The following is a 21,529-nucleotide window of genomic DNA, read 5'->3' as shown; positions in this document are numbered from 1 at the left end:
GGATTACAGGGTGAGCCAAAGCCCTGGCCACCATACACCAACATTTAAATTAAGTTTGATCACAGTCTTAAATGTGAAAGGAAAACAATAAAGCTTCTAGAATGAAATATGGAAGAATACCTTCAAGAGCCTGAAAGTAAGCAAAGACTCTTAAATAGGACAAAAACACACTACTTTTAAAATGAAGATCGGTAAGCTGGACTTTACTGAAGACACCAAGAGAGTCAACGGGAAGCCATAAACTGGAGCAGGCAGCAGCAGTGTGCAAACCCCACAGAGGACTCACTTCCAGAATGCATGAGTCACTCCACAAATCAGAGAGAAAGGCCACCCAAGTCAGAAACGGGGAAAGCTTTGGGCACTCACAAAGAGAATATCAAAATGGCAAGCACACTCTCCAGGGAAATGTCAATGAAAGACATGATGTGACAAGAGTTTATCTCAACTCAAGCAAGTTCACGCTCGGGTTCAAATGCCGAGAATGTGAGCGACTCCCACAAATCATGAGTGAGAAACTCAGTCAGCACATATGACCCCAGCACAAGCCTACAGTGCGACTCCCTGCTGTTCATTGAGAACTGAGCACTCTATCCACAAACCAGGCACAAGAGCATTCAGACCACAAACAGACCCAACCATGACAAGAGCCCATGGCACGAGGGGTGGTCAAACGTGGCACCCAAACCAAGCACCACAGCGCAATATGCGAGACACAAGCACACAGATGCCTCCAACAGCACAGACGTCACACAGAGTGGGAACAGCCAGTGGCGTCCCATGGCTGAAGTGCTGGCTGTTGGGGAAGGGACACCCTCTTGGGGTGAGTCAGGGTTGGGAAAGGGCCCTGACAACAGGCTCCGAGTCCAGGGTTCCACCCAGACTGTGACTGCAAGTGCCTTCTCTGGGTGAGGGTCCCATGTCCCCTTTGAGCCTGCTTTCTGAATGTCCCAGCTTGGCTGCACCTACCTGCCTCCGTCCTCCTCTCACACGGGTCTATCCCAGCCATGTAATCAGGTTGGAGAAGGCTCTTTAGCTAGGAGCACCGGCCCAGGGCTTCTGAGGGCTCTGGGGAAAGATAAGACCCAAGTTAGTGGGCAAGTGAGTCCATGCCTGGAAGGGGCCAGAGAGGCTTGGCTCTGAACTCTAGTGCAAAAAAAGATGAAGTTCAGGTCTAGGACAGGGCATGCCCTGCAGAGGTGGGGAGGAAGGCAGGGGAAGCCGCACAACACCCAGCAGGTCTCTCTGGAGAACCCATCTGACCCGGGGCTCCTGAGGAGGTGCCTTGGGGCAGAGAGCTGGTGAAGGCAGTGGCCCTGGCTTGGCGGAGATGGCTGGAGTCATGGACAGGACAGGATGGACTGCTGACTGTCTGGCTGCACGGGCTGACAGGAGCAGACCCCAAGAGACAGACAGAGCTGGGCAGAGTGGGCAGGGCCAGGAATTGACAGGCCCACTGTAGTCAAGAGAGCCTCCACTTCCTGCAGCCACAGACTCCGCTGCCCAGCAAGTCACAAAGGTCAAGCACCTGACCAGGCTGGGCCCCTCAGACTGCCTAAAGATCTGACATCCAACTGGACCACTGCCCTCCAGAAGTGAGTTCCCAGCCTCAGGCCCCAGGCACTCTTCTCCCAGGGCCAGTTCAAGTGCAGGCTGCTGAGGTCAGCTTGGAACTGAGGTCCCACCATAATCTCCTGCAAACAAGGGTCTGGGAATCAGAACACTGAGGAAGCATCCAGCACAGGAGGGAGGCTGGCTGACACATGCTGTGGCCCGCTAGGATAGAGGGGCCACCATTCAGACCCAAGACCCATGTGTGTGATTGACCTGCTGATGCCAGTTCTGGGGTCTGACAATGGAAAGCAGAGGCCTGTGTGGGTGAGGGGAGGCTGTGCCCTGACACTGGCCTGGCAGGCTCAGATAGGATGTCACAGGGGAGACACTCTTAGCCAGCAGCAGGAGCCGGGGCTCCGGTCCTGGCCTACCCTGGGGTTGAGAAGCACGTCCCTCCTCTGAGAAGGGGCACACAACCAGGGACAGGGCTCAGCAGGAACCCACTGTGGTGACTGCAGTTGATACAAGGTTGGGGAGAAGCAGAGCCACCTACCTTCTTACATTTGTTGGCAGGAAGGGAGCCCTCCTCGGTGTCAGAGGAGGCAGAAGAGCCAGGCAATTTGACTTTATCAGCCAGGAAACGAGCTTTGGGAAAATGGAGGCAGGTCCTCCAGGGTCTCCACTGCTGGCAGCCTGCACAGCCCGTTCTCCAGGCAAAGACCCTTCACTCTCACTCTCCATCCACCTGATCTCCAGGCTGTGAAGCCCTCCCTGGCCAGACACTGGGACATGGATGGGCATAGAACCCAGGACCCGGGGTGTACTCTGAAGAAAGAGGTCTTCCCTTGCCTTTCCTTTCCTTCCCTTCCACGTGGCTGCCGTACTGCCGGGCCCCAGCCATCAGCTCCCAGGAAAGCCAGTGCACAGGCCTGTGGGGGAGGATGGCTATGGGGATGCTGTTTCTAGATCTGCTATGGAAACCAACACATTACCTGCTTGTTTAAACTGAATTGCTCTGAGAGTCCCTGCTCACTGGCCAGGATGGGACAGAACAAGGCACCCCCAGGACTACCAAAGCATCCCATCAGGCAGACCCCCTCATCTGTGATGAGTTCTTGGCCTGCACCAGCCCCAGGACCCTTCATCAGCATCACCCCTGCCTGGCCTGGGGCCTGGGCATGGGAGAGGATTGGAACAGAGTCACCAACATCCACACTGGTTTGGGAAGAGGTCACAGGCCTCGTGGGAGGTCATGGTTGGGGTGAGGTCATCAGCAGATGGCTGCATCTCTTCTTTCCCTGAAAACAAATCCTTCACTATTTGTTGCTTTTCATGAAAAAGTAAAGAACATTTTACAGTTTAGCAGTATCAGGATAACAATAATGATAACAACAGTGAAGAGGCTGGGGGCTTCCTGAGGCTCATGTGGGGCCTATGCCCATTCTGCAGAAAAGGAAATGAAGGTGGCTGAGGGTGCACAGTGTTGAGGGGAGGGAAGTGGGGGTGGAACTGGACATGTGTGGTGCTATTTATATTACACAGGTAAAGAGCTGGAGGTACCCAAGGGTGCACAATGCAGGGAAGCTCACACCCAGCCACCAGCGCTGGGAACAATCAGAGACACCGCTGGACACTGCCCAGAGCACATGGCTCTTTCTTGGCCGTGCATTTGCTGTTAACCTTCTGCAATGCAGCTTTCCCTTGCTCCAAATGCCCAAGCCTCGAGTGGTGACCTATGGGTACCTAATGTCAGAGAGCTCAGTCCTGGGGAGGCGGCCAAATCATGGTTCCTCTGCCTTCCCAGGTGTACTTCTCCAGGATAACACCTGCCCACACTAGAAGGACACGTGGCCTGGGGTTAAGGCTAGGGTCCAGCCTCACATCCATGGCCATTCCAACCTTGGCAGAGTGGTACAGGTGGCCACATTTGACTTGTTCTGGGGACATTTGTGCTCCTCTCATTGAATGTCCCCTGCTGAGAGGCAGTCCCAGTCTCCACACCTCTGCTGGGAGCCAGTTCCAGGAAGGGCACTCAATCAACCATATCCAGGGGCATGTCCAGGAGGTTGGGAGTCATGTTGCCACCCTCACTCTCCTGCTCTGAGGCCTCATAGCCATAGAGTGCAAGCAGCTCATCAAAGGGCATGTTGCTGCTCTGAGTTAGGGAGGGGAACAGGTCCCTATCAGGAGGGACTACTCAGGGGGCTTCTGTACACTCTCCCTTACCTGAGCCTTGCTGGCCAAAACCAGGGCTACTCTGACACACCCACAGCAGCTCCTGACACGCAGCACTCCCCAGCCAGACCTCAGGCTCAGTCCCTCATTTGAGAGCTCCTTCACAATCCCTCAGAAAGGCATCATAACACAGGGGTCACCGGCTGAAGAAGAGGGCACCACCCTGCCTACAGTGCCTCCTTGCACAGGGTGAATGACGGGAATACAAGGATGGTACTGTTTTAACTCAACATCAGTTTATCAAAGGAGAAAAGCATAACCTGAAAGCCATTTGGTAAAATCTGACATTTATTCCTGATTAAAAAAAAAAAAAAAAAAAAAATCCTCAGGAAACTACATAAACAGGCCAGACACAGGGGCTCACACCTGTAATCCCAGGATTTTGGAAGGCCAAGGAAGGCAGATCACTTGAGGCCAGGAGTTCAAGACCAGCCTGGGCAACATGGCAAAATGCCATCTCCACTAAAAATAAGCTACATGCCTCCTATCGTCCCAGCCAATTGAGAAGATGAGGCAGGAGAATCACCTGAACCTGGGAGGCAGAGGTTGCAGTGAGCCAAGACCGCACCACTTCACTCCAGCCCGAGTGACACAGCGAGACTCTGTCCCAAAATTAAAAATTAAAAAAAAGAAAAAAAGTAAGCAAACAGAAGGATGCTTCATAAATATAATGGAGAAGCTGTCAATTCACACTGGGTCAAAAATTTCTCTGGTAACCAGAGAAATCAACATCACGAATGGGAACAAGAGCACAGTGATAAACACATACCTTGATGTTAAGCCTGTGTGGGCTGCAGGAAGTAGAAACAAGGCATGTAATTCCCCAGAAGGAAGAGACGTCACCCTCTCCAGTGCTGCTTTTAAATCCCCATGCCCCCCTCAACAGAGCCTCTTCACCACCCCAGCTGGCCTCTCCTCCACCCCAGCTCCTGCCCAGACGCCTCCTGGGGCTTCAAGTACACAAACAACCTCCTGGCCCGTTTGCAGCCCCCTTCCCCAGGTGGAACGTCCACAGTGAGTCCCACTTTAGTTCTCACAGGACTCAGCAGACAGAACAGATTCTGTATGCCCATGACCACTAGGAGTGTGCGGGTGGGAGGGCTGACATGGTGGCCCCAAGGCCCCTGGGTGCCCTGGGTGAAGCCCTGTCTGAAGACCACTAAGCCCTGGTCTCTGTGCTGGGCCTCACTGACACTCACACTGATGGTGCTGCACCAGCAGCCAGCAACAGCCCATCGCCCGTGGAAGCCACACCCAGGTGTGGCACCACTGCTTATACCTCACAGACCAAAAGCAAACTCCCCAATTTCACTACAGAAGACGGTGGGCACATTCTGTGAAGTCACATCCTGAGCAGACACCTCCATGTTCTGTGTAAGGGCAGGGGAAGCAGAGCGGCTGCTGCCTAGGAGGGTGAGGGGCTCCTTCAAGGAAGCATGCATGGAATGGGTGGTGAGGCGAGGGGGCTCTTCCTGAGGTGGCTCCTTCAGGGAAGCAGGTGTGGAATGGGTGGTGAGGCAAGGGGGGCTTTCCTGTCCTTTCACCTCAAGAGTGCTGGCGGACTACAGCCACTCAGACAGGAGCCTCATAGGCAGGTAATGGGGGCTGCTACTTCAGAGGAAACAGTTGACCTAACTGCTGCAACTGTAGAACTCAAGACTTTGCCAAAGAGTTTGACAACATAAACTTGCCAAATTTCCAACATTTACAAAGCTTGTGATGAGGTCAGCAGTGACATTAATGGTTACAGTCAACTCTAACCCCCAATGAGATTGTATCTGGAGAGGAGTTGTTTACAGAAGTGACTAAGGTCCAGTGAGGCCATGAGGATGGGGCCCTGATCCAGTAGGATTAGTAACCTTTTACGAAAAACACCAGATGGCTCCCTCGGGTTCTCTGTCCACCACGTGAGGACAGAGAGCAGCACCAGAAGCCACTCTGTGGGACCTGTTCATGGACGTCTCTGCCTCTGCAACCATGAGGTTCACTGTTAATGGTGTCAGACACCACTCCACAAAACTACCATTTGCTGAGTTTTGCTGTGGTATCAAAGAAGAACACCCCATTATCTGAAAAACTGTTAAATACTCCTTCCTTTTCCAACAATAGTTCTGTATGAGGCTGTATGTGTACTTCAACCGTAACACCTTATCACAACAGACTAACATCTCCCTTAAAAGACAGAAGTGGGTGGGGCATGGCTCACCCTGTAATACAAGCATAAAAGGCCGGGGCGGGAGGATCACTTTGAGGTCAGGCATTTAAGATCAGCCTGGCCAACATGTTGAAATTCCATGTCTACTAAAATCACAAAAATTCGATGGGCAAGCTGGTGGGCACCTGTAGTCTCAGCTACTGGGAAGGCTGAGGTAAGGCAGTCACTTGAACCTGGGAGGTGGAGGTTGCAGTGAGCTGAGAATGTGCCACTGCCCTCCAGCCTGAGCAAAAAGTCCCCACTCTGTCTCAAAACATAAAAGAAGGAAAGAAAGAACTTGAGTCATATACGGTGCCTCACACCTATACTCCCAGCACTTTGGGAGGACCAGACAGAAAAATTGCTGAGACCAGACCTAGCAAAATAACAAGACCTCTACAAAAAAAAAAAAAAAAAAAAAAAAAAAAAAAAAAAAAAAAAATCAAATGGTTAGGCTAGGCCTAGGCCCAGTGGCTCAGGACTGTAATCCCAGCACTTTGGGAGGGTGAGGTGGGTGGATCATGAGGTCAGGAAATCGAGATCATCCTGGCCATCATGGTGAAACCCTGTCTCTACTAAAAATACAAAAACAATGTTAGCTGGGCGTGGTGGTGTGCACTTGTAATCCCAGCTACATAGGAGGCTGAGGTAGGAGAATCGCTTGAATCCAGAAGGTGGAGGTTGCAGTGAGCTGAGATCACACAAGTGCACACCAATCTGGGTGACAGAGCAAAACTCTGTCAAAAAAAAAAAAAAAAAAAAAGACTGAAGCTGGACTTTCATATATGCTTCTATATTCAAAGAGATTTGGAAAACTAAAAATTCATTGTTTGCACTAATTGTTTTTTCTTTTGGAACACAGAGGTTTTCTCCATTTTCAAAAAAAGTATTTATATTAACATGTAACTGAGTTGTTCAAGCTATTTTATTCATTTATTTATTTAAATTTATTTATTTATTTTTAATTTTTTTGAGACCACTCTGTCACCAGGTACCAAGCTGGAGTGCAGTGGCACAATCTCAGCTCTCACTACAACCTCTGCCTCCTGGGTTCAAGCAATTCTTCTGCCTCAGCCTCCCAAGTAGCTGGGACTACAGGCACATGCCACCATGCCTAGCTAACTTTTGTATTTTTAGTAGAGACTGGGTTTCACCATTTTGGCCCGGATGGCCTCTAACTCTTGATCTCATAATCCACCCACATCAGCCTCCCAAAGTGCTGGGATTACAGGATTGAGCCACAGCACCCAGACGTATTTTTATTTTTTGAGACGGAGTCTTGCTCTGTTACTCAGGCTGGAGTGCAATTGTACAATCACGACTCACCACAACCTCCACCTCCTAGATTCAAACAATTCTCCTGCCTCAGCCTCCCAAGTAGCTGGGATTACAGTCATGTGCCACCGTGCCTCACAGGTTTATTTTTTTTATTTTTATTTTTATTTTTATTTTTATTTTTTCTTTGCATTTTTAGTAGAGACAGGGTTTTGCCATGTTGATCACGCTGGTCTTGAACCCCTGACCTCATGATTCTCCCGCCTTGGCCTCCCAAAGTGCTGGAATTACAGGCATGAGCCACCACACCCAGCTTATTCACATCATTTTAAGTGAGTTAGGAAATAATATTCCTACATGTCAATTGTAACTTTTAATGTAGTAAAAAAGCAATAGATAAAACCCATTAACAAAGCTCCTTAAAACTCTGAATATTTTTTGTTTTTTTTTTTGAGACAGGGTCTCACTCTGACAACCCAGGCTCCAGGGTAATAGTGCCATCTCAGCTCACTGCAACCTCCACCTCCCAGGTTCAAGTGATTCTTCTGCCTCAGCCCCCTGAAGTGCTTGGACTATAGGCATGTGTGACACGCCCAACTAATTTTTGCATTTTTAGTAGCGGTGGGGTTTTACTATGTTGGCTAGGTTGGTCTCGAATTCCTGACCTCAGGTGATCTGCCCGCCTCAGCCCCCCAAAGTGCTGGGATTACAGGTGTAATATTGAGGCCAAAACTCTCAATATTTTTTTTTTTCCCTCAGTCTACACTGTCTTGGAACACTCAATAATTTTTAAGAGTACAAATTGGATTCTGAGACCAGAGAGTTTGAGAGCAGCTGGCTTAATGCCCAGCCACCGTGCTGCTCAGAGAGCTGCAAGAAAGACCCGGTCACCACTGAATTCAGCTCCTAGGATGGTGCCTGGCACTTTGTAGAAAGATGCACAATTTCACACTTGCCAACATAAATCCAACTGCACAGAAACTGTGAGGCTGACCCCAGAAGGCTCCACCCAACACAGGGACAGGATCACCTCCCCCAAGTACCTGGGAGATGAAGTCCTTCTCCAGCTCCTCCTTGGGCTTGTCAGAGCACCTCGAAGGCTCCTCACACTCTCCTTCAACACTGTAGTTCTGTGACAGGATCTCCGTGAGGTTGAACTGATGGTCTCTAGAGCCCATGGACACCACTGGGGAGAATACAGCAGAGCAGGTGAGCACCTTGCCTGCCTGTCCCAACCACCCTGCAGAGACTGGGGGTGCCTGAGGCAGGGGAAGCCCTAGGGGTGAGGCCCTCTGCACCACAGGGCCAGCCTCCCACGTGGGTCCCTGCCAGAACACCCCACAACTCAAGCACCCCACAACAGCTGGTGAACTGCACACACTAACTCCAAGGTTTTTTTAGTTTTCTTTCTTTTTTTGGGGGGGGTGGGAAGAGGGGTCTTTCTGAGGGACTGCTTGTCTTCCTGAACAGGAAAAGTCTGAGGATTTGGAGAGCGCGGACTAGAAGGATTTGATGCCAAACCCTCACCTGAATGAGTCAGCACAGCAACAAGAACCACACAGGGGCAATGCCGGTGGAATCTGGACAACGACAGCCTCTCACACTCCACTTTCATGGCCACATGAAGCCGCCATGCGACACACAATGCCTAAAAGATGGCGGCTGTCATCAGACCCAGGGTTTCCTGGAAAGAACTGGGGTGTGTCACCATTTCTCTCCACGTTTAGTCTCCAATTAGTCAGACTTTAAAACAAACAAAAGGAAATAGCCAGGGTTCAATCAATCCAGACAAGGAGAAGTATAGCCCAAGGCTGGGGGCCTGAGGGCCTGGGGTCCAGGGCAGAAAGCCTCTAGGATGGCAGCCACAGAGCCTACGTGGCTGGACACGCAGGGGCACACCACGCACAAACCAGGCAGCTGCCGGATGTGGAAGACCCCTGGTGGCCGGCACCTCGCTAGAGTGAGGGAATAACCTGGAGCTGCCTGGGTGCACCTGGACCCTCAGTGACCACAGCATCCCTGGAGGAGCCATGTAGGAAAAATAGGGATAGCAATGCCTTCTTTAGAGACTGAGATGTGGACGAGTTTTACAATGTGAAGACATGAAGCCCTACACTTGGCCCATGGGAGCACAGCAAAAGGAAGAAGGAGCAGTCACCGAGACACTTGCCCACCCACATTCTGCCCTGTGGACCCAGCACAGGTGGCCAAGAGGTGGCCTGGGACCTCGATGCCCCTCGGGCAAGCAGCATCAGTGCAGGAAGGTGCAGGGAACCAGGGTCTGCCTGTCTCCCCTGCTCCACCCTCTCCAAAGTGCATCCCTCAGCAAACACCCAACCCCAGCACCCCAGCAAGATGAGGTGGCCCTCAGCTTGGTGCAGGCCTGTGTTGGGGTCCTCTGCTGGGGGTCCAGGCTCTGAGGATGGTCTCAGGTTGCTTGGGCTCCCTGCCTTTGCTAGAGAACAGGAAGATGGAGTCCTGATCATGCTCCCCACGGCTCCATCTGTGTGGATGGGAGCTGGAACACCCTGGACTCTGGAAGCCAGTGTGCTGATCACAACTCAGCCAGGCCCGTTTGACATTCTGTCTCTCACAGCCACAAAGGCCTTGGCAGACCTGGGTGGGGGGAGGACGGAGGAAGGTACCTGCTGTTGTCTGCAGGCCAGGCTCTTCAGGGCACAGACTGTGAGCAAGGCAGAAGACCACATGAGGGCTCTGCCTTCCCAGTGAGGAGGCCTGTGGAGGAAGAGAAGCAGGGTTAGCTCGGCCTGTCCAAGTCCTCCTGCTGGACATCACAGGGTGGCAGCCAAGAGCAAGCAGTGGTCAGAGTCTGTTCGGTGAGCAGGGAAGAGGCTTTGTCTCCACCTCTGAGGGATGGAGAGCACTGGATGCAGCACATGTGTGGGGCCGCCACAGGTGCTACCTCCCACCCAGGATCGCTTGCAGGGTGAAGGCTGTTTCACCCCAGACAGGACATGCATTATGTGACACTGAAAGCCTCCCACAAACAGACCTCTGTCCTGACCCCTGCTGCAACCTAATGAAGCTCAAGAACAGCATGCACTGGTGGGGAAGCCAGACACCAATGGCCATGGCCGAGGGTCTACTGATACATAACATTCAGAACAGACCATTCCACAGACAGAAAGAGACTCATGGGGGCCAGGAGCCAGGAAAAGGGACAGAATGTTTTCGATTAGAGTCAAAACCTGAGTAGGTGTATTTTTTGTTTTATAAATTACCTCAATTTTTTTAAAAAGGCAAACAAAACCTTAAGTTATCATTATTACAATGTTCTCTCTCTCTCTCTCTCTCTCTCTCTCTCTCTCTCTCTCTCTCTCTCTCTCTCTCTCTCTCTCTTCTCTCTCTCTCTCTCTTTTCTCTCTCTCTCTCTCTCTCTCTCTCTCTCTCTCTCTCTCTCTCTCTCTCTCTGTCTCTCTCTGAGGCAGAGCCTTGCTCTGTCACCCAGGCTGGAGTGCAGTGGTACACTCTCGGCTAACTTGAACCTCTGCTTCCGAGGTTCAAGTGATTCTCCTGCCTCAGCCTCCCAAGCAGCTGGGACGACAAGTGTGCACCACCATGCCTGGGTAATTTCTGTATTTTCAGTACAGATGGAGTTTTTTTAGTTGTTGTTTTATTTTTCTTTCTTTTTCTTTCTTTTTTTTTTTTTTTTTTTTTTTTTTTTTCGAGATGGAGTTTCACTCCTGTTACCCGGGCTGGAGTGCAATGGTGTGATCTCAGCTCAACGCAACCTCTGCCCCCTGGGTTCAGACAATTCTTCTGCCTCTGCCTCCTGAGTAGCTGGAATTACAGTTATGTGCCACCATGCCCAGCTAATTTTTGTATTTTTAGTAGAGAAGGGGTTTCACCATGTTGACCGTGATAGTCTTTATCTCTTGATCTCGTGATCCACCCACCTCAGCCTCCCAAAGTGCTGGGATTACAGGCGTGAGCCACCATGCCTGATCCACAGATGGGGTTTTACCAAGTTGTCCCAGGCTAGTCTTGAACTGTTGACCTCAAGTGATCCACCCGCCTCAGCCTGCCGAATTGTTGTGTGAACTGCCACAGGAACCCACAACATTGCTCATGTACATACAAAAACCCTCAATAAAATACTGGCAAACTGGGGATCCAGCAATGTATAAAGATGATCATATGCCATGAACCAGTAAGATTTATCGCAGGAATGCAAGGTTGATTCAAAACCAAAACTTCATTACTATAATACACCACATCAATAAAATAAGAAAACCAAAATATAGGATCATTTCAACACGTCAAATTCAACAAAATCCAACACCCTTTCATAATGAAAAATACCGAACAAACTCAGAACAGAAGGGAACATCTCAACCTGACAAAGAGCATCTAGGGAAAATCATACTCAGCACTACCCTTAATGGTGAAAGGCTGGATGCACTGTCTAAGCCACCATGCGTACAAAGACATGTACTCTCACCTCTGATGCACCACGAAGAGTTGCAGGATACAGTCAGTGCAACAACATGAAATAAAAGGAACCAAGATTGGTAAGGAAGGCAGGCACGGGGGCTCACACCGGTAATCCCAACACTATGGGAGACCAAGGCAGATGGATCACCTGAGATAAGGAGTTCAAGACCAGCCTGACCAACATGCTGAAACCCTGTCTCTATTAAAAAGAAAAGAGAGAATAATCCAATAGATACAATAAAAAATGATAATTGGATATCATCCCCAGATTACATATAAATTCAAAGAATCATCAGAGATTATTACAAACAACTCTATGCACATAAACTAGTAAACTTGGAAGAAATGGATAAATTACTGGACACTTGCATCCTTCCAAGCCTAAATCAGGAAGAAGTCGAAACCCTGAATAGACCAAAAGCAATGTCTGAAGTTGAGGCAGCAATTAAGAGCCTACCACCCCAAAAATTCCAGGTCCAGATAGGTTCACAGTCGAATTCTACCAGACATACAAAGAGGAACTGGTACCATTCCTTCTGAAACTATTCCAAATAATCCAAAATGAGGGAATCATTTCCAAATCATTTTATGAGACCAATATCATCCTGATACGAAAACCCGGCAGAGACTCAGCAACAAAAGAAAACTTCAAGCCAATATCCAAGATGATGCAAAAATCTTCAATAAAATACTGGCAAGCCGATTGCAACAGCACATTGAAAAGCTTATTCACCATGATCAAGTAGGATTCATCCCAGGAATGCAAGGCTGGTTCAACATATGCAAGCCTATAAAGATAATTTACCACACAAACAGAAGCAAAAGACAAAAACCACACGATTATCTCAATTTACGCAGAGAAGGCCTTCGACAAAATTCAACAGCCCTTTATGCCAAAAACTCTCAATAAACTAGGTATTGACAGAACATATCCCAAACAATGAAAGTTATTTACGACAAACAAACAGCCAATATACTGAATGGGCAAAAACTGGAAGCATTCCCTTCAAAATCTGGCACTAGACAAGGTTTCCCTCTCTCACCACTCCTATTCAATATAGTACTGGAAGTTCTAGCCAGAGCAATCAGGAAAGAAAAGAAATAAAGGGTATTCAAAAAGAGGAAGTCTAATTGTCTCTATTTGCAGGTGATATGATTGAATATCTAGAAGACCCCATCATCTCAGCCCAAAATATCCTGAAACTGATAAACAACTTCAGCAACATCTCAGGATACAAAATCAATGTGCAAAAATTACAAGAATTCCTATACACCAATAACAGACTTAAAGAGAGCCAAATCAAGAACGAACTGCCATTCACAATTGCTACAAAGATAATAAAGTACTTAGAAATATAACTAACAAGGATCTCTTCAAGGAGAACTACAAACCACTGCTCAACGAAATAAGAGAGGACACAAACAGATGGAGAAATATTCCATGTTCATAGGAAGAATCAATATCATGAAAATGGCCATACTGCCCAAAGTAATTTACAGATTCAACACTATCCCCATGAAGCTACCAATGACCTTCTTCACAGAACTGGAAAATCCACCTTAAACTTCATATGGAACCAAAAAAAAGCCCACATAGCCAAGTCGATTCTAAGCAAAAAGAACAATGTGAGAGGCATCACACTACCAGACTTCAAACTAAACTACAAAGCTACAGTAATTAAAACAGCATGGTACTGGCACCAAAACAGAGATATACACCAATGGAACAGAAAAGAGATCTCAAAGGCAACACAACTTATCTACAACCATCCGATCTTTGACAAACCTGACAAAAACAAGCAATGGCGAAAGGATTCCCTTTTTAATAAATGGTGTTGGGAAAACTGGCTAGCCATGTGCAGAAAGCAGAAACTGGACCCCTTCCTGACACCTTATACTACAATTAACTCCAGATGGATTAAAAAATTAGGCATAAGACCTAACCCCATAAAAACCCTAGAAGAAAATCTAGGCAAAACCATTCAGGACATAGGTGTACGCAAGGACTTCATGACCAAAACACCAAAAGCATTGGCAACAAAAATCAAAATAGGCAAATGAGACCTAAGCAAACGCCACAGCTTCTGCACAGCAAAAGAAACAGTCATTAGAGTGAATCAGCAACCAACAGAATGGGAAAAAAATTTTTTGCAGTCTGCCCATCTGACAAAGGGCTGATATCCAGAATTTACAAATAACTGATACAGATTTACAAGAAAAAAACAAACAAGCTCATTCAAAAGTGGGTGAAGGGTATGAACAGACACTTTACAAAAGAAGGTACACAGGAGGCCAACAAACATATGAAAAAATGCTCATCATCACTGGTCATTAGAGAAATGCAAATCAAAACTATGTTGAGATACCATTTCTTGCCAGTTAGAATGGCAATCATTAAAAAATCTGGAGACAACAGATGCTGGAAAAGATGTGGAGAAATAGGAACATTTTTACAATGTTGATGGGAGTGTAAATTGTTCAACCTTTGTGGAACGTAGTGTGGCAATTCCTCAAGGGCCTAGAAATAGAAATTCCATTTGACCCAGCAATCCCATTTCTGGGTATATATCCAAAGTATAATAAATCGTTCTACTATAAGGATACATGCACACGAATGTTCACTGCAGCACAGTTTACAATAGCAAAGACCTGGAATGAACCCAAATGCCCATCGATGATAGACTGGAAAGGGGAAATGTGGCACATATACACCATGAAATATTATGCAGCCATCAAAAATGATGAGTCGTGTCCTTTGTAGGGACATGGATGAACCTGGAAACCATCCTTCTCAGCAAACTGACAAAAGAACGGAAAATCAAACATCCTATGTTCTCATTCATAGGCAGGTGTTGAATAATGAGAACACATGGGCACAGGGAGGGGAGCATCACACCCTGGCGTCAGTTGGGGAGAAATAAGGGAGGAACAGCAGGTGTTGGAGTGTTGGGGAGAGATGACATGGAGAGAAATGCCAGATATAGGTGATGGGGAAGAAGGCAGCAAATCACAGTGCCATCTGTGTATCTATGGAACAATCTTGCCTGTTCTTCACATGTATCTCAAAACCTAAAATGCAATTAAAAAAAAAAAAGAAAGAAAGAAAAGCCAAGAAAAAGAAAAAAAAAAATGCAACCATGCAATGAAATGTTTTTCATCAAGAAAATGGAGTGACCTACAAAGCCATGAAAAAAACATAGATGAATCTGATATACATATTACTAAGTAAAAGAAACCAGTCTGGGTGGGATGTGGTGGCTCACGCCTTTAATCCAGCACTTTGAGGCCAGAGTGGGTGAATCACCTGAGGTCAGGAGTTGGAGACAAGCCTGACCAACATGGTAAAACCCCGTCTCTACTAAAAAGTACAAAAATTAGCTGGGCATGGTGGCGGGTGCCTGTAATCTGTTACTCAGGAGGCTGAGGCAGGAGAATCACCAAACTCTGAAGGCAAAGGTGGCAGTGAGCCGAGATCACACCATTGCACTCCAGCCTGAGTGATAGAGTGCTGCTGCTTCTTTTCTTTTTCCATCTCAGAAGATGAAGAAAGGAGAAGGAGAAGGAGAAGGAGAAGGAGAAGGAGAAGGAGAAGGAGAAGGAGAAGGAGAAGGAGAGGGAGAAGGAGAAGGAGGAGGAGGAAAAGGAGAAGGAGAAGGAGAAGGAAAAAGAGAAGGAAGAAGGAGAAGGAAGGAGAAGGAGAAGGAAAAGGAGAAGGAAGGAGAAGAAGTAGAAGGAAGAAGGAGGAGAAAGAGAAGAAGGAGAAGCAGAATCAGCCACCAATCTGAAAAGATCACATAAGGTATGATCTCATTTCTGTGACATACTGGAAAACTGCAACCATGCCTTGTTGCAGGCTCAAACTCTGGGCTCAAGTAATCCTCCCACCTCAGCCTCCCAAGTAGCTAGGACTCCAGGCAAGTGCTGCCACATTCAGCTAATTTTTTTTTTTTTTTTTTTAGACAGGATCTCCCTATGTTCCCCAGGCTAGTCTTGAACTCCTGCACTCAGGTGAACCTCCCAGCTCAGCCTCCCATGTAGCTGGCACTGACGGCATGGACCACTACATCCAACTAATTTTTTTTAGAAAATGATAAAGACGGGCCCCAATATGTTGCCCAGACTTATCTCAAACTCCTGGCCTCAGGCAATTCTCCCCACTTGGCCTTGCAAAGTGTTGGGATTACAGGCATGAGCCACTGCACCCCACCTGATTTTTTAAACAAGTTATTTTTTATTGTTGAGTTATGTGACTTGTTTTATATGTTTCTGGATATTAACTCAGTTATATGACTGGCAAATATTTTCTCCCATTCCGTAGGTTGACTTGTCACTCTGTGGATGGTCTCCTTTGTTACACAGAAGTTTTTAAGCTTGATGTGCTCCCACTGAATTTTGCTTCGATTGCTTGTGCCTTTGGTGGCATATCCAAGAAGTCATTGCTCATTCCAATGTTATAAACAGTTTATTAATTTTTTTTCTTTGAGTTCTGTACTTTTAAGTCTTAAATTTCAGTCTTTAATCTGAGTTAATGATAATAGATAAGGCATTATATGGTATTATTCCATATAATGGAATTATATGGTTTGGATCTGTGTCCCTGTCCAAATCTTATGTTGAAATATAACCCCCAGTGTTGGAGGCGGGGTCTGGTGGGGGTGATTGGATCATGGAGCAAACCTGTTATGAGCGGTTTAGCTGCAACCCTCTTTGGTAATGTGTAGCGGGATATGGTTAAAAGTGTGCAGTCCTGCCCCCAGCATCTTTGTCTCGTCTTCCTCCTCTCACTACGTGAGTGCTGATTCCCCTTTCTCCTTCCACCATGAGTGTAAGTTTCCCAGGAAGCCAAGCAGGTGCCAGCATCATGCTTCCTGTACAGCCTGCGGAACAATGAGCCAATTACATCTATGTTCATTAAATATTACCCAGTCTCGGGTGTTTCTTTATAGCAGTGCGAGAATGAACTAATACAGATGCCAATTCTCCAAGGCTCCCTTATCTCCTTGCAGGAGGTTCTGGCCACAGCTGACCTGTGAGCCAGGAGAGAGCAGGGGCAGCTTCCTTGTGGGACTTGGGTGCCTCTGTTCTGCAAGTCCTCCTGCCCACTGGCCCCTCTCAGGGCCCTCGCCAAGTCATTGTGAAAGAGCATGTGCACCCTGGAGCCTCTGCAGCCCAGCCAGAGTGCACTACCCCACTTGAGTATCTTCCCCATGACCTAGGAGCACAGTGGACTACCCAGCACAGTGAGAGCCCATTCCCAAGCCACAGACATTCCCAGTGTTTCCAGGACTGTGGCACAAAGCTAGGGATACCTAGGGGGAAATCTGGCAGCCAGCACTTGAATGGGGGAGGAGACCCCACTCTCAGAGCACTGAGAGGAATGAGACACGTGGGCTCCTGGGCAGCGGGGGTGTGAGGCATGCCTCTCACCAGACGGCCAGTCCAGAGGGAGCGACCTATTCAGCCTCTGCTCAAGGGAGCCCCACAGCCGAGAACAACTAAGAAAATAAACGCAGGCAGGCGTCAGTGATCACAGTAGGCTCCCCAAAGGTCCAGGACCTGGTGAGGGTCCATCGCTCTCTGGTATCACCACAAAGCAAGCCTGAAAACGCGTAGTACAAAAAAAGCTATGTAGCAGGGGGTTAGCCTTGCTGCCAGGGATTAGCCTAGCAGCCAGGATTAGTTTTGCAGTGGGGGATTAGCCTGGCAGCTGGGGATTAGCCTTGGAGCCGGGATTAGCCTAGAAGCCAGGGATCAGCCAAGCAGCTGGGATTAGCCTTGCAGCGGAGGATCAGCCTCTCAGCCAGGGGTCAACCTTGCAGAGAGGGATCAGCCTGGCAGCTGCTCCTCTTACGCGCCATTTATTGAATCACAGCCCTAACTACACACCAACACTGACCTGCTAATAAAGCACCTGTGAAACGAAGCGCAGGTCCCCACGCAGAAGGGTCCTGGATGGAGCCCTGGCTCCCTGTCGAATCCAGGAGAAAAGTAGCTGACTAGACCCAATTTACACCACAGCGAATGCAACACCAGCCCTCCCGCATGAGACTGAGCGCAAGAACTCTTAACAATCCAAAAAGAAGCCGTATCCCCTCAAAAGACCCAGGCCTGCGGAGGGACGTGAGGCACAGCCCCGACCCTCAGCTCAGTCGCATACACCTGGGCTGGGGAAAACGGAGTGACCAAAACCGCGAAGCTGCATCTGCGGGCTGGACGATTCCAGTCCTACACATAAAAGCCAGGCCTCTCCCTGACCTCCTGAGACTGGAACCCAGTTGTGCCCGCGACTGACAGACAAAGCTCCGCCCTACTCCCCGCCCCTTTAGCCCCTCTTGACTGCCGATTGGAGGGATCGCCTTGGTCTCAGCGCTGATTGGCAGCTTGTGCCAACTGAGGGCTAAGGGCTGGCGCTTCGCCCTCCACGACGTCTCACACCCTGAGGGGTGCCAGAGGACGCCCGGCCACAGTGGACACTGCAGCAGGAGAGCACGAGAGACTGTGAAGAGCACGGGGAGCCTTTGTCATGCAGCGTGAAACCCTGTAAACCCTCTGCCCGAGACCTTCATATTTTAGCCTGGAAGACCCCCAATCCTCTCACCCTGAGAAGTTCCAAATCCTCTCAGCCTCCAGAGACACCAAATCCTGTCACCTTGAGGGATTTTTTTCTTTTGAGATAGAGTCTCGCCCTGTCGCCGGGCTGGAGTGTGATGGCACAATCCCGCCTCACTGCAACACCTTGAGGGACTTTAAATCCCCTCAGCATAAAATTCCGATAAAGTACCTCAGCTCAGAGACCCCAAATCCCTTTACCCAGAGGAACACCGAATCTCCTAATGATTAGATCCCCAAATATTTGGAGCCTGAGGAGCCATACATAATTCGCCTCACCCTAAAGCACCCCAAACGCCTCAGCCTGAGGAACCCTAAATATCTCACCCACAGAGAGACCAAATTTCTCCAAACTCAGATAACCTAAATACTCAGCCTGAAAATCCCAATCCCTTCAGCTTCTAGGACTAAATGATCTCAATGTCAAAGACCCTAATGAGAAACCCAAATCTCCCTCCTTTACCTGATAGCCAGAATTTCCTCAGCCTCAAACATCCCAAATTCTTTCATGCCGAGAAACTCCAAATCCCCTTAACCTTTCAGAGACTCAAAGATCCCAAATCCTTTCATCCAGAGGAACCCCAAATCCCCTCAAATCCTGTCAACCTGAGCACCCCCCTCCTCCTCCTCACCCTCTACGTCCCTCCCCTCCCCACATCTCCTCTCCTCCCCCACTTCCCTTCCCCACTCCGGGCCAGGCGGGCTCCACGGCCACGTGACCCGCGGCCAGGCTGGGATGCGCAGGGCGCGGTGTCGGGGGCCGCTGGCATGCAGCTGAGGTGGGTCTTCGTGCTGCTGGACGTGCTGTCTTCCTGGTCAGTAAGAGCCGCGAGGCCCCAGGTGTGGGGACCCTCCCAGGACGGACACTGCCCTGGCTCCAAGCAAGTTCTCAGCGACCGGGAGGCTGCTTGCCCTGGTCCCTCCGCGGATCTTGGAGGCCGCACCTCTGGCCACGCGCTGCGCTGCGCTCACCTGCCATTCCTAGGGGTCCCGGGGTCCCGGTTCCCCGCGTCTCAGTCCCCGGGGACTGGAGTGTCTCGAAGCACCTGGGGCGCCAGGGCTGCCTCCACTGCCGGCAGCAGGAAGTGGCCGTGCAGGAGCCGCGCGCACCTCTCTCTCGCTGCGCCTGGCCTGGGCAGTGATTCACGCAGATGGCGGGCCTCGGGGGTGGGAGCGGCTGTGGATCTCCCAGGACGTTCGCGCCTCTGCCCCTGGGTGGGCGCTCTAGGTGCTCCCGGAGGGGCTGACCTGGCCTTGGCGCCCAGCGCGTCGATGGGATATGAACCCCTGGGCCTAGGGCGGGGGAGACACTTGGAGAGAAAAGCTGGGTCCCAGACTTCGGAGCCTCGGGAGACCCAAACCTGTCCTGCCGGTTTTAGGGCTGGATGAGGGAAGTGGCGCCCCGAGGTCGCCACCAGGGTCCCAGGAAAAAAGGCCGCGTGTTCGCTCTAGTGGCTGAAGGGACAATGGCTCCGCACTTCAGTCACTGCGGGGGGCGGGGGTGTGCTCCTCCCCATAGCCATTTCCTGGTTCTCTGACCAAGCCTTCTGACCTCTGAAGTAGACTGTCATTAAGGGGGTCCAGGGGACAGATCCAGGTCCCTGTGGGGTGTCTGCCTGCCCTGGGTGCCATGTCCCAAGCAGCTGTGCTGTCACTTACACATGTGTGTGGCACTTTCTGGCTGCCAGGCGCTCAGCAGCATGAAGATAACCGAAAAGGTTCCCTTAATCGGCCTGAGAGGGAGGTGCAGCCTCATGGAGTCGCCTGCTGGAGGCCATATAGCCGGGAGGTGCTGCCACGGTGGGGTTGGGTGTGGCTGCTGTGTGCCAGGGGTGGCGGCCAGGCCGAGGGCACCTCCATCTGGAAGCTCTGGCCCGTCACAGTGCAGTCCACAGGTTCCAGATGGGGCTGTGGGGGCAGTATGAGGGCAGAAAGGCCCCCGGGGGTCAAATGAAGAGAAGGTGCCTGTTCCGGGGACCCCAGGGCGAGCTTTCCAAGCAGATGGAAGCCCGGGGTCGGTTGTCATGGGGGTGTCTGTCTCTAGCTGGAGTTACTGGGGCAGGGAGGTCAGAAAAGAAGGCCAACCAGTGTGAGCCTCTGCCTGCTGAGAGCTGCGGGGAGCAGCTGCAGTCCTGTGATCCTAACCTTCCACAGCGCAGCAATCGCAGGAGCCTCCTCCCTGATGTCTGCCCTCAACAGCGGTGCCAGCCACCCCTGTGCCCCAGCAGAAGCTGGGCTCTTGTATGACAGCCCCCTCTGCCCCAGCGCTCGCCTCTCCAAGCACTGTCCTGGCTCTGAGCCCCTGCACTGCCCGTTCTGTTTTGCATTCCCTCTGCCTTTTCTGCCCTGTGAGGCAGACCTCTGCTGTCTTCACTGCTTTATTTTCCCAGACTCAGCCAGCATCGAAGGCGTGCCATGTTCTAGGACCCTTGCAGCTGGCAAGCAGGAGGAGTGTGAGGCTCCCTGCCCCTCCTCAGACTCTCAGAAGAGCCATGCTTTTTTGTCTTTGCCCTGCTGGACCAAAGGACGCCCCTGCCTTCTTTTCTCTCTGGGGTAGACACCCCACGCTTTTGCTGTGCACCTGCCATGTGGAACAGGGAGAGGCCCCTGCCCCGGCTCTCTGTAGCTGACTACGCTTCCCTGGCCACCCTGGGCTCAGCGGGGCCACAGGAGACACAGTGCCATGTGACACCTTCTGTAACTGTGGAATTCAGGAGAATGTGCCTTTGATCCCTGAGTCACTGCCTAGCTGGCATGTGCCCTGGCGTGAGGGTCAGTGACAGGCAGGGGTGAGCATGAAGTCACCTCCACTATGCCACTGCTTTGGCGCTTTCCTGACTTCTCTGCACAGCTCTTAGGTTGAAATAAGTCCTGCCTGTTTTAACAGATGTTTATTAAACATCCGCCCTGGCCAGGCTCTGAGCAGCCTCCAGGGTCTCTGCTCTGAATACAATAGGCCCCTCCTGGTGTTGGCAGGCTGAGGGGAGGAGATTAAGTCCAGTGTCCCACAGGTGACTGCATAATTTCACATGGGACAAGAAGGAAAAAGAGCAGAACTTCCCTTTTATTTTTATTTATTTATTTATTTGCTTTTTATAAACTGAGACAGTCTCACTCTGTCACCAGGCTGGAGTGCAGTGGCACAATCCTGGTTCACTGCAACTTCCATTTTCTGCTTTTAAGCAATTCTCCTGCCTCAGCCTCCCAAGT

General features: G+C 50.0%; 1 protein-coding gene across 1 annotated transcript; it reads right to left on the bottom strand.

Annotated features, from left to right (window-relative positions):
• Positions 1-446: 446 nt before the first annotated feature.
• On the bottom strand, positions 447-19,089 carry LOC141583041 (mesoderm induction early response protein 2-like). Its single transcript, XM_074392458.1, has 9 exons — positions 18,976-19,089; positions 18,022-18,183; positions 9,901-9,991; positions 8,299-8,441; positions 3,593-3,706; positions 2,760-2,877; positions 2,105-2,196; positions 1,566-1,691; positions 447-587 (listed from the first exon to the last, which is right to left on the bottom strand). Exons 1-9 carry the CDS (start codon positions 19,087-19,089, stop codon positions 447-449), a joined length of 1,101 nt encoding a protein of 366 aa, XP_074248559.1.
• Between the last annotated feature and the right edge of the window lie 2,440 nt (positions 19,090-21,529).

Source organism: Saimiri boliviensis, chromosome Y, assembly GCF_048565385.1.
Source record: "Saimiri boliviensis isolate mSaiBol1 chromosome Y, mSaiBol1.pri, whole genome shotgun sequence".
Classification (NCBI taxonomy): domain Eukaryota; kingdom Metazoa; phylum Chordata; class Mammalia; order Primates; family Cebidae; genus Saimiri; species Saimiri boliviensis.
Note: the sequence above shows the minus strand (reverse complement) of the source record. Positions and strands in the feature narration are given on the sequence as shown.

What these genes read in the sequence shown, in the direction of transcription:
- LOC141583041 (XM_074392458.1), bottom strand. Translation starts at nt 19,089, where the DNA reads ATGCCAGCGGCCCCCGACACCGCGCCCTGCGCATCCCAGCCTGGCCGC. An exon ending in AGAAGGACTTCATCTCCCAG is followed by an intron (nt 3,707 to 8,298) that starts GTACTTGGGGGA and finishes TCCCTAACTCAG; the next exon opens with AGCAGCAACATGCCCTTTGA. An exon ending in CTTCCCAAACCAGTGTGGAT is followed by an intron (nt 2,197 to 2,759) that starts GTTGGTGACTCT and finishes ATTTTCCCAAAG; the next exon opens with CTCGTTTCCTGGCTGATAAA.